This window comes from Protomyctophum bolini, assembly GCF_963924005.1.
Source record: "Protomyctophum bolini genome assembly, chromosome: 7".
Classification (NCBI taxonomy): domain Eukaryota; kingdom Metazoa; phylum Chordata; class Actinopteri; order Myctophiformes; family Myctophidae; genus Protomyctophum; species Protomyctophum bolini.
This window is the reverse complement of record NC_137868.1, coordinates 16,157,397-16,169,479: the sequence shown is the minus strand read 5'-3', so window position 1 is coordinate 16,169,479 and position 12,083 is coordinate 16,157,397. Positions and strand designations below refer to the sequence as shown.

At 42.7% G+C, this 12,083-nt stretch overlaps 2 protein-coding genes across 2 annotated transcripts; one reads left to right on the top strand and one right to left on the bottom strand.

The window, feature by feature from the left end:
• Positions 1 to 1,511: 1,511 nt before the first annotated feature.
• taf12 (TAF12 RNA polymerase II, TATA box binding protein (TBP)-associated factor) lies at positions 1,512 to 6,012 on the top strand. The gene is made up of 6 exons (XM_080767592.1): positions 1,512 to 1,672; positions 2,354 to 2,567; positions 3,592 to 3,669; positions 4,339 to 4,453; positions 4,550 to 4,638; positions 5,036 to 6,012. The coding sequence occupies exons 2-6, from the start codon at positions 2,487 to 2,489 to the stop codon at positions 5,069 to 5,071; spliced, it is 399 nt and encodes a 132-aa protein (XP_080623718.1). The 5' UTR covers positions 1,512 to 1,672; positions 2,354 to 2,486; the 3' UTR covers positions 5,072 to 6,012.
• A 2,161-nt stretch (positions 6,013 to 8,173) lies between these two features.
• rab42b (RAB42, member RAS oncogene family) lies at positions 8,174 to 10,548 on the bottom strand. Its single transcript, XM_080767644.1, has 2 exons — positions 9,859 to 10,548; positions 8,174 to 9,324 (listed from the first exon to the last, which is right to left on the bottom strand). Exons 1-2 carry the CDS (start codon positions 10,074 to 10,076, stop codon positions 8,871 to 8,873), a joined length of 672 nt encoding a protein of 223 aa, XP_080623770.1. The 5' UTR covers positions 10,077 to 10,548; the 3' UTR covers positions 8,174 to 8,870.
• Between the last annotated feature and the right edge of the window lie 1,535 nt (positions 10,549 to 12,083).

The window sequence follows — 12,083 nt, the reverse complement described above, 5'->3', positions numbered from 1 at the left end:
TAGGACTTTTCTGGGTGTTACTTAGTTGTGGATGGACAGTTCCACGTCCTGTCTGCAATTTCGCCAGTAGAACCGGACCGGGCCTGAAATCGTCACAGGGTCTTGGAGAGACCAAAGTGTCCCGTCCCCACCGAGCCATGGAACAGCAGGAGTACTTAAAGACCTGTTCGACCTTGCTTCCCTCCTAGGGTGCCTGCCTGCCAGCTGTGTTGCAGCAGGCTGTTGATAACAGAGAGGCTATAGCCCAATGTGAGTAATAAGCCTTTACTGTCCTTATCCAGAGCTGACACTGTGGATCATTGCTACAATCCAATTCCAGTGCCGGTTGAGGATAACACCACCATCCTTTTCTCCGAGGGTCAGTAGTTTTGGGGGCAGGAGCTATGATACTGTCCCCCATTGTTAGTGCAGCAGTGTTGTCACTGCTGCACGCTGGGATCACATTGATCCCAGCGAGTTCTGTTCTCCCCAGAACCCCGGCTGTATGGACCCCCCGTTGACCCGGCATGGCACTCGATCTGGATGGATGGCTGCTTGGGCTGGTGTTATTGTCCCCGCTCTGGGAGGTTGGCCAGATACACCGGGCCCATGTACTGTAGCATTACAGCATATTACACTCTTTGGCCGCGGACACAGATGGGAGCACAGGCTGTGCCCAAGGCTGAATGATGGCATGGTTAGCGCCCCCGCTGTGATACTGCTGAAAGGCTATGGTTTCAGACTGAGCCCAGATAGAGATGGGTGGCATGGGCCTAGTAGGTACATCCATAATGGCTCCCCAGTGGTCAAGTATATAGGTCCAAGCCAAAGCTTCTTGGATGTCAGCCAGCCAGCCAGGCCAGCCATCATTACCTCACCACATCCACACCCACCAAACTACACACATACAGTATGAAAACAAATGGACAAAGGAAGTAATGGATATTAAACGACATTAATCACAATAGCCATGCAAAACACTGCGAAAAACTGAATAACAAGCCAAGCGCAATAACTTTCAGTTAGGGCGAGCTATATTGGAGTAATTGGACACACTAGTCCTTCCAAGCCAAATTGGCACTATATATACCGTCCGGGTATACATAAACACGCGCGCGCGCGCGCACACACACACACACACACACACACACACACAGTCGAATCCAAATCTCATAATAAGTTCTTTACAACGGAGGCAGCCAGGGTCTTTCTCTTTCGTTCTGTGCGGCCATGAATTAACCTCGCATCACCAGACTTTCCACCGCAGCCATGTTGTAGTTCCAGTGTATGTCCAGTGGAGGGCAGAAGAGAAGAGGGACGTTTTCAGTGGTGTTACTGCAAAATTGGTAACCTATCGAATAATGTGACTCCAGAGACGTTGCTGGTTTACAGTCGAGAACGTACTGGTCGTAATTTACAAAAACATCGTCAACCTCAATGAATTACTTACCGGAATATTTGCAAATGACACAGGCATTGCATTAGTTTCGAATCCGTACATGGAGACCCCATACTCAATAGGTTACACATTTCGGCATTACACAGGAAACAGGACCCAATTCGAAACGGAAGCTCTGCTGAGAAACATTCCGTCTGCAGAGGCATTTTTGGAGGAGTATTTACTGGATCAAACTCAAACATTTGTCATCGCCACGACTCTAAAACATGGATAGATAGTGTTCCATTTCTGTCGGTGAGTTAGTTAATAAACACGTACACTGCGAACATCGAGGCTAACTAGTTGTAAATGCGAGGATTAGCACCTGATGCTAAAGAAACAGAACAGACCAGCTAACGCTGGCTAACTGTTATTGTTTTTAGCACTGTGACTAGCATCAAGTGCATTGTCGGATTATTTAAATGTACGTTCGTTGTTGGCATATTATTAGTTTAACAAGTGTTTTATATCCAAACGGAAAGGTTATGCACAGGCAACAATAGCCATGAAACATGTCTGTCATATAAATCATGTCATGACACGAGCGTCATGTGAACCATGGCTAAGGTAACTTGTTAACACTGCTGTTATTAATTCATGGTCAACGACTTCATAAAAACGTTACTAGCCTCAGAGCCTTGATACTTGTGGTGAAATTGTGTGTGTGTGTGTGTGTGTGTGTGTATATATATTTACACATACATACACTATCCCCTCTTTCAGATATTAATTGCATTTGATATATATATATTAGTTTATTAAATTAATTTAAAATGAAAAAATCCTAGATACAATGGCATTATTTATAATTCTTCTGTTCTTTACTTCTTGCTGTTCTTGAGTGTTTGATAAAACTGGCATGTCTCTGTTGTGTAACTGTACTATATAAGAGTAACACTTTGTCACATGTACATTCTCTTGTGTTGTGTTTGCTAGACTTACAGACCCTGGTCTCTCAAAGCGGAACGTAACCCATTCAGTGAACCAGGTCTGTTGGCTTGGGACTCAGAAGGTACAGCAGAAGGTTGCAAAGCCACGGACCCCCTCCATTCCACCCGTGGCCAACGGGATGGCTAACAGCACCCCAACCCCAGGGAAGGCCCTGGGCACCCCTGGCCCTGCTGGCAGAACCAGCCCAGAGGGATCTCAAGTCAGTTGATTCTGTTTATTTATTTATTTTTTAACACGCTAGCTAAGTCTGTGATCCATTATGCTATAGTTAATAGGGACACATCTGATTCTGTTCTATATTGTTTATTTATGGAACTGAATACAAAAAAGTGGTTACAATTTGACATAATTCATAAGACTAAATTGCATGTCAAAATAGCAAATGAAAGGAGCACTAAGCAAATTCCCCAAAAGTTTCTTCCATGCGTTCTAAAACGGATGATTTTTGGCCTTCCCTTAACAGATGACTGGATAAATGTGTCAATTTTACTTAAACTGTTAAACAGTAGTTAGAAAATACACTACAACACAGGTAAAGCAGGTAAATAAAATGTTGCTGGCCGTCCGGCCCCTGAAAGTGGAAACAAACAGTACTGGGTAATGTTCTATATTGTCTACATCAGTTTTCTTACGGGCTAGAAGAGTGACTTTGAGAGCTGTTTAACCATACAGTCGTAAGTCAATGAGGATAGTGCTGCACGATTCATGCTTAAATATGAATCTTGATTTTCCTCCACAAGAATTGCCATCACAATTCTAATATTTTCCATGAAAATATGTATTGTCTTGTTTGCTGAATATTAACATTCAAAATGTGGCACTTGGAAGTTGGAGCCAACTAATCAAAATCAAGTAAAATAACTGCTTGACTTAAACCTCTCTTAGAGTCTCTCTCTCTTAGTAGCAAAAACTAAAAGAATTGGACAGCCACCTAGTGCTGCACGATTCTTTCTCAAATTTATAAATGAGATTGCATTAGTGTCTGAATCTAGATCTAGATGTGTTTTCAATTAATCATGCAGCACTAAATGAGGAGAATATTTTTAATCAATTTATAATTAGTGTAGCAATTATTTTAGATTTAGTGTCCACCTTTGGAGTTGGATCATGACAAGATAACCACACAACTCAAACCTCTACCTTTAACTTGTATTATAAGTTTAGCTACAGTCATTCCAGCCTGGTGTGAATGATGTGTTCATCATTGTGACTTTCCCTGGCAGGTGCTCAGTAAGAAGAAGCTACAGGATTTGGTGAGAGAGATCGACCCAAACGAGCAGCTGGATGAGGATGTGGAGGAGGTGGGTCCGCAGTTGTAATTCTCTCATATTTAAGACATTAAACCAAAACAAAAAGTATTGAGTAAACTTGAGCATGGTGAGATATGAACAAGTATTAAACTGTTGACAAGTTTCTACTCTACCAGCTATCTTAGCTAGTAACCATCAATAATGTCCTATAACGTTTTAAAAACCTAACTGGATGTGAAAGTAGTTAAGTGACTTCTGATTTAGGGTCCGGTTTTAGCGTTAATTCCTTGCAACCGTTTTGACCCAAGGAGTTGCATGGTGACCCTTTGGTCACCCTTAGGGCTTAAAGGACTCACACAGAAATAAAGAGATCAGACTATACAGTAAATCTTGGTTGCAAATTAAAAACTTGTTTAAAAAACTTGTTTTTGCAAATTAAAAACAAATTTAAAAAAAAGCGTAGCGATTCTAAATATCACAGCGTGGATATTAGTCTTGTCCGTCTCACTCAGCGTTAGATTTATTTCCGCAATGTCCTGTCCCATATTTGCATACTGGGCCCTCGTTCATTATAGCTTGGTTCCAGACGAACCTGGTTGGCTCGTCACCATTTCAACCATGAAGTCCTCCCACAATAGGCGAAGGCAGATGAAGGCTGGCTAGTGGCTACGTGAGGCTAGGTCTAATCAGGGTGCACTCAACAAGTTGATCTCTGTTCAGATGCTGCTACAGATTGCAGATGACTTCATAGAGAGTGTAGTGACAGCTGCATGTCAGCTGGCACGCCACCGCAAGTCTAACACCTTGGAGGTGAAAGACGTGCAATTGCATCTGGGTAAGTTGGCTTTTGTCTCGGGTTGTAAACAGGTGCAGGGGTGGGTGTGTAACGGTGCTGTGCTGACTCCCTGTGTGTTGATGTTTTTTTTTTCAGAGCGACAGTGGAACATGTGGATTCCTGGCTATGGCTCAGATGAGATACGGCCCTTTAAGAAGGCTTGCACCACAGAGGCTCACAAACAGGTTTGTTTCTTTTTCTGTTGCACATTCTTTGAAAATATGTTATGTGATGTTTCTGAGATAAGCATAAGAGTGGAGTATCAGCCAAACTGACCAATGGAGTCATCGCTCTATATACTTAATCGTATGCTGAATAGTGGAAAGAGATGAAAGAGCTCCCAATTCGTTGTGAAGTAGTGGTCCTACCTGACCACAGGATCTAGGTGTCTCAATAGAAGAGCGGCGAGACCAAATAAAACCAAGGCATATGTGCTTTTATGTCTAGCATACAGATGGGTCAAAATGTAGTCTTTGCAAAAAATAAAGAATAGATTTCTTTCAACTTGTACGGCTCCTTAATGCTGTATTGTTGTGCACACGTCTAGTAGCCCTAACCATCTGCATGTATTTTCATTTGCAGAGGATGGCACTGATCCGCAAGACAACCAAAAAGTAACAAGACTGAGCAACACCATACAGTTGTACCAGACCCAATTTGTGCTTTTCTCACTCTTTTACAACTGGGATTTTTTGGGGACTTGTATGGTGGATAGATGAACAACGGGTTGGTTTAGGCTATGTGGGAGGGGAGGGGAGGGGTATGTATTTCTTATGATGGAAAGTATTTTTCCACCATGTGTTGTCTTGCCCACTTTGTGTGTTTTGTCAGCAATATCACAAAGTAACGTGGTGCTTGTTAGTTTTCTCTCTCTTTGTGTTGCTGTTCATCTCACACTGACAAAACCCTGTTCATTAAGTGTTGTTTTGGGGAGGGATGTGACTACTGTTGAACCCACTATGCCTTTTTGATAGTATAAAGTATAACGATGCCAATGGTTTTGGATTCTTCTGTCCCCTTATACACTGTCTTTGAAATTATCTTGCCAATAGCTGACAATCTGAGTTTTGTGTAAGCCAAGTCCATGGCTATTCTCCTCACTCAAGCTATTAGATACTTTAATTGTTTAGTTTTGTAAAGGGGTGATGATTCTCTTTGTAAATACTGCCCACAATACACCAATTAGTTTGGTATTTCTTGTCAGACGTGTTGGCTGTTGTGTATTTAGTGTTTCTGTCACCAACTTTGTTCAACTAGCCTCAGAAATGCAATTTTTTGCATTTATCCATGGGTATTCTATAGGGGAACTGATAGCATAAATGTAAAGGAAAATAAATGATCCTCAGATAGTGATATTTCATACAGTTTCACTGGTGGGGGGAAATCCTTAGTTGATATTATTAAACTAGACTAAGTTTGTCTTCTTTTGCCAGACTGAAGTGGACTGGCTGGGGTTTGGGAAGGGTGTCCTGATAAATGGCATTTTTGATTTTGTAAAACAGCATTTTAGTTTAACCTGTTATTTTTATGCCATAAATAAAAATAAGATTCATACATCACAGCACATTTCATAGTTTTGTTTCGGTATGCAATGTTTATAAACTAAAGTTTAACTTTGCTTGATTATTTCTCCCCTTCAATAATACCAATATGGTATTGTACTTTATATGATATCATTATCGTTGACCATTTCAACGAGGTATGACTTGTAAGGATCGTGGAATAAGCAATGCAGCACTTCTGTTGGTATTCACTCTTGTTTTGAGCAACCTGCCAGTCACAGGTGTGTGTGTGTGACTGGCACCTGAGCAGGGGTCCTGCAACTTTGACAGTGATCTTTCTGTGTTACCTAAACCTCTGGAAGAAAGCTATGGTTCCTCAGTAAAGCAAGGGTGAGAAAATGTCAGTGTGCAATGTTGCTGTTTGAAGCATAGTAGCATACACAAACTCAACAAACTTCGACACGCGTCGCAGATTATCCGAGGGAGTGCAGTGCCCTGCGTCAAGTCTGTCGGTAAGGCTGTTGTCCAGAACCGCCAGAAAAGGTTCTGCCCGTGGCCCAAATGAGCCAATTGATTTTCGTGGCAACCCCAGCCATAGCTTGATTTGGAAAACTATGCCCCACACCTGCCATTTGATTAGTTACAGTAGTCAGCACTCATCAGACATTCTCCAAACATTCTCAGCATATGTTTACCAGCACAATGACTTTCCACAACTGCCGTTTCCCCCATATGGCCAGGCCCATATATATGTGCAATGTGCATACAACATTTCCAAACTTACATCATTCCAAAGTAGACCGGTGCCTGACGGGCACAGGTCACAAATATAGTGTGGAAGTAGCAGGACCAGCAGGTTCTTTATGTGTTCCTGTGGCTCCTGGCATTGTCACTGGTACAGAAAATGAGGTGATGAGCCAGACTAGTGGATTGAATGAGGTTTTTTACACCACATCAAGTCTGTTTTGGACTGGACAAAGCAGTAATCCTTGATCCAAATTGAGTGAGACAATGCCTGTGGTCAGTCACCCATCAGAGGACATGATTTCATCTGCGTTAATCAAAGTTGGCAGCATACACCAAATTAAATACATTTAACTATAACCGGAGTATGCTGCAGCGCAGCAGCTATTAGGGTGGCAATTTCAGACAGGTGCCCACTGTCATTTTGAAAAGCTTTAAAGAGTCATCCAATTAAAAATGATTTACTGCACTAACTTGAATGAAAATGTATTAGCTAAAGTAAATTCACCCGTCTTAATCAGTATCAATACTGAATATGAATAACAGGTAACTACTGTTTTGTGAGAAGGTAGAGCTCTTATCATCATACATCACATTCCGTGCTCAGCCAATCAAATCATCACAAATGTCATTCCGGCCAATCACTTTTGGTGTCTTCACTTTTCTGCCCTCACTATTATTTTCAATGGGTGCCGGGCACATATATGTGTCAAGTGGCGGTAAGAAAACGCCTAGAGCAGGCATCTCTTCCTGGTTTTTAAACAGCTGGAGGGTGGAAATGACGCTCATGTGCGGCTTCAACTTTTAGCGTTGGCAAAGCATTTCCGTTTTTTTCCCGACGCGCACAAGTATCATTTCCATCCACCGGCTGATTAAAAACCCAGAAGCCTGGTCTAGGCGTTTTCTGACACGACAATGTGCCTGCACAGCCAATCAAATCATCGCTATGGGGTGATCAGCCAATCATCAGCCAATGTTTGTGTTCACACAGACCCACAAAGATGGGCATTGGAGGGGCTAAAATATGATCCAGTTTACAATATAAATATTTCAGTCCTAAGATTAATAGGGTGCCTAAGTGAAATGCACTGATGAATATTTGAATATTTAATGAACAGGCTGCATGCATAGGGCGTTTGGTACATGGTTGTGCTTGAGGCTATGTGGCTCAGTTTGTTCCCCAGTCAAACACGCTCAATTCAATGGATGCTTAATTAATCTATAGGCCTACGTATCTTAAGATAAAAATATTAATTAAGTCAAGGAATTACATAGCAAATATAGGCCTACCTCAAGATGTATTCAAACTCATGACAAAGTTGCTGCAACTAGAATCTAGATGATCACTACTGCCATTAGCCCACTTGATGGGGATGTTTTCTCAATCATCATGGGGATGTTTGTCTTGATCTTGAGCTGAGCAAGATCAGACATCAACTACTACTACTCTTCAATCAAGGAAGCCAAACACAAGTCAAGCTGAAGCAATCATCAGCCCCAGCAGCAACCATTTTATTATATATAACACATGTTAAATATTGTATAATATATCATTTATTCTCATGTGCAAAGAAATTACATCTGCTGTTAAACAGCAAAAAATATTAAAGCAACATACATGCAGCCAGTGCTCCCTATGCTGGCATAGCCTATTGCCCTTGTGACAATGCCATTGCCAGAAATCATTGAGTGGAAGCTAAGCTTGGCTAGGAATTTTCAGTCCAGAAAACAATGTGCAAACATTTCTAAACTTAGTGTTTTTCTTTAGATCAGAAGACTTCATTGTTTTGTGCTATATAGATTCGATTTTATAGTTTGTCCGGCAATCTTGCTCATTGACCATATTAACATGAGCAAAAGTGTGTGTGTATTGGTCAAAAATGTTGTGATATTGAATTGTGTTCATCTTGTCATCACATTGTTAACTTTGTCACTTTGTTTATTTGTCCTGGTTCTGAAAGTGTTTGATCATGTCTGGACCGTGACTACTCGGTTTTCAAGTTGGCAGTAGGCTACATTGATCACGTTATATATTATTTCATTAGTAGTGGGAATTATTTATTTCCCCCCCTGAAATCACCACTCTGCATTGGTGTTGGAGACGGTTTTTGTGCTGGGGTTTTATGTTGTTTTATGTCTCATGTCAGTTCCCCGAGCATCTCACCTGCTGCTCATACACAGCACTTCTTGTTTTTCGATGGTTCTGTACTGGCCTGGCTGGCTCCTGGCTGGCTCCGTAGCTCCAGTGTTCGGGGAGCAGAACACTTGACCCCATCCCATCCCTCCCTTAGTTCCACTTCACCGCTCAGCAGACCCTGATAGACCCGCCGGGTGATAAGCTCAAAGGCCTCTTTCACACTGTGGCCGGTCTTGGACGAGGCCTCCACATAGGGCGTCCCCAACTGGCCCGCTAACTTCTCGGCCTCTACCCTGCTCACCACCCTCTGCCCTTGGGCATCCCGGTCGCTCTTGTGGCCCACCAGAACGAACAGCACCGTATGCGGCTGAACGCGCTCGCACACCTCTGCATGCCATTCCTTGATGTGATCGAAGGAGTCTCGGTTGGACAGGTCAAAAACCAGCAGACCTCCGACAGAGTTGCGGTAGTAAGAACGAGTCACTGACCTAAGAGAAGGAGAGGGTGAGACCGAGAGAGAGCGAGAGAGATATAGAAACCACAATAAAAGAGAGATTATAATATCTCACATGTATAAGATACATGATTACACTAAAGGCCTATTCATACTCCTGTTTTAGGGGATAAGGTGACGACCGGAAAGTAAAATATGACATGCTGCGGTGGTCACCGCCGGTCACCATCGTTTCGGTTGTCACCATATCACCTAAAACTGGAGTATGAATAGGCCTTAATGAGCAGAATGAAATAGCAGATCTACAAGCTCACAATGCGTTGCATCGCGACACATTGTGAACTTGTAGATCGGCTATTTTCAAATGCCTGAAATGTTATGTTTTCAAATAATTTGAGTATTTGGATGCGAGATGTAGTGGAGTAGAAGTAAAAGTATTGAAAATTGGAAATACTCAAGTAACGTACAAATACCTTGTAGTTGAGTAGTCTACAGTATAGTCTAAGTAAATGTACTTAGTTGCTTTCCACCACTGGTTTTCCAGAGCCAGACGTCACCTTATCCTCACCTGAACCTCTCCTGCCCGGCCGTGTCCCAGAACTGCAGCTTGACCCGGACCCCCGGCTCCACCTCCAGGAAGTGAACATAGAAGTCCACGCCCACAGTCTGGTTGATGCACTCCAAGAACTGGTCCTCTGTGTAGCGCTTCAGCAGGGAAGACTTCCCCACAGTGGAGTCCCCCAGCATGATGACCCTGAACTGGTACTGCCACAGGGAAAGGTCCATGGCCGCCTGCCAGTAATGGCCAGGGATAGGAGGGACAAGGAAAGGGAGGGTGGATGGGTGGGAGTTGTGGAAATAAAGAGTCCAAGTTAGAAGAAAAAGCAGTTTCGCTGTGGAAGTGGAGAAGAAAAACCCAGGAGAGGAAACCCCAGGAGAAGAGATAAAGTACGGTATAGCTACTGTGAAGAAAAAAGAGAAATTGAGGACAAAAGGGTCAGGAGCGAAGAATGAGGTTGCAGTGAACCCTTTGGGTAGAAGGAGAGATGAGGATCGAGCGAGAGATGTGGAGAGAGTGTGACAGTCCTTTCCCAGAGCGAGAGCACAGCCAGTCGGAGGCCAAGATGGTTCCCTGTATCCCAGACACTCCCAGGGTTGAGAAAGAGCCAGTTGACGCCACTCCTCATAAATCTCACATGCTCCAGAGCAGTGCCGTGCCCTCAAGTCTGCCAACACCCTCACACACAGCGGAACACCTGCAGCTCCAATCTGTCTCTAGGAGTTAGTGTGAGATCCTCAACAGGGGAAAGTTAGGTGCACAGACATTCCCGTCCTGCCAAGTGCAGAGAGATCAATAAGACCCCTTTTTTTTGGCTGTCGTCGTCCAAGTTGCTGGTCTTCACTGCTACTATAAGTGTGTTGTGTGTGCACGGGTGTATCGGTGAGGGAATGTGTGCGCAATACAGGGGTGGGGACTTCCAAAGTTTGCCTCTGGTGCGTGTTTATACTTGACAAAAGGAGGGGCATGAGAGAAGGAGCCGATGGAGGAAGGGATCGAGGGAGGGTTGGCTGTTGGAAAGGGAGTGCTATACTGTATGTATGTGGGAGAGAAATAATAGGGAAGTGAAAGTATTCATCACCGTATTAAGGCAAAGCTACCAATACATTTCCTGTTATCACTGCTGCTGCACCAGCATTCATTGTTTACCGAGCACTCACGTATACTAAGCTGACAATGTGGAGCATATCAGTGTCAGTATTCAGTTCATAGTCTCCATACATGATACCAGTGAGTCATTCAACTACAGCAATAGGTTTTATGGTCCTCCAGGCCTCCATGGCTGACTGAACTGTAGCTATTCAAAAAGGGAAGTTCACAACAAGAACAATACAAGCTCTGAAGCCCCCTGGGAAAAAGCAGGCCCCGTGTATACAAGGCACAGGATATAAATTCCATGGCATGTTACGGATCTGGTTATATTTAGTTATGACTTCAGTGTTATGGTTTTTTTTATGGTAGAAAAATGGCCTTGGATGTTGTTTTTTCTAAGATCATAATATTATTGATATTACTGAAAAGTAATTACATTTTTGCCAGTGCCTGGAATAGAATAGTGCATATCTCGGTTACCAGCATTAAATGACTCACTGGTGTCTCACTCTCACTCACTGATAAAAAAAAGCAGAACCACCCAATATGTTTTGGTTAGCTGCACAGCTAAAATTGAATTTTTGTGCAGTAGTACTAGTAGTACCTATTGATTTCGTTTTCTAGCAACCCTACTTTCATGTAGGCTAATCTATAGTCCACTGTTCAAGTACTATTTCCGTAAAATGTAAGAAAAATGTTGAACTAATAGGCATAGTCTGGGAAGAAATCTTCAAATGAAATATTGACTGAGTTGTTATACTTTGTTGCGTGTGCTGTCACACAGAGCTTGCGGATCTGACATTTTCTGTGCACACCTCCTGTTTTGCTGACAATCTATCAAACAGTTTGGCTGCATTTCTTCCTAGGATTTCTGTATGCTAACAGCTAATATCCAGCATTACATATCATTTGCATGAGATAGTTTTTAATACTCAAGAGTTTCGAATTTCACTTTACATTCATGAGTCAAAAGATCACTCCAATCCATTCCTGACTGAATTAATGTTATTGTTGAGTGGGTTCCAGGCTCTCTCTATTGAGTTAAAGATGATTTTTGTACATTTTTCCAATTTTCCATGTGTTTAAGAGGTGACAGTAGTTCATTAGACCCCTTGGTGTGGTTATGTGCAATGATGTCTTCC

Coding starts and splice junctions, on each gene's coding strand:
- taf12 (XM_080767592.1), top strand. CDS start 2,487: ATGGCTAACAGCACCCCAACCCCAGGGAAGGCCCTGGGCACCCCTGGC. Junction 2,568..3,591: donor CCAGCCCAGAGGGATCTCAA/GTCAGTTGATTC, acceptor TTTCCCTGGCAG/GTGCTCAGTAAGAAGAAGCT. Junction 3,670..4,338: donor TGGATGAGGATGTGGAGGAG/GTGGGTCCGCAG, acceptor ATCTCTGTTCAG/ATGCTGCTACAGATTGCAGA.
- rab42b (XM_080767644.1), bottom strand. CDS start 10,076: ATGGACCTTTCCCTGTGGCAGTACCAGTTCAGGGTCATCATGCTGGGG. Junction 9,325..9,858: donor GCCGGGCAGGAGAGGTTCAG/GTGAGGATAAGG, acceptor TCCTTCTCTTAG/GTCAGTGACTCGTTCTTACT.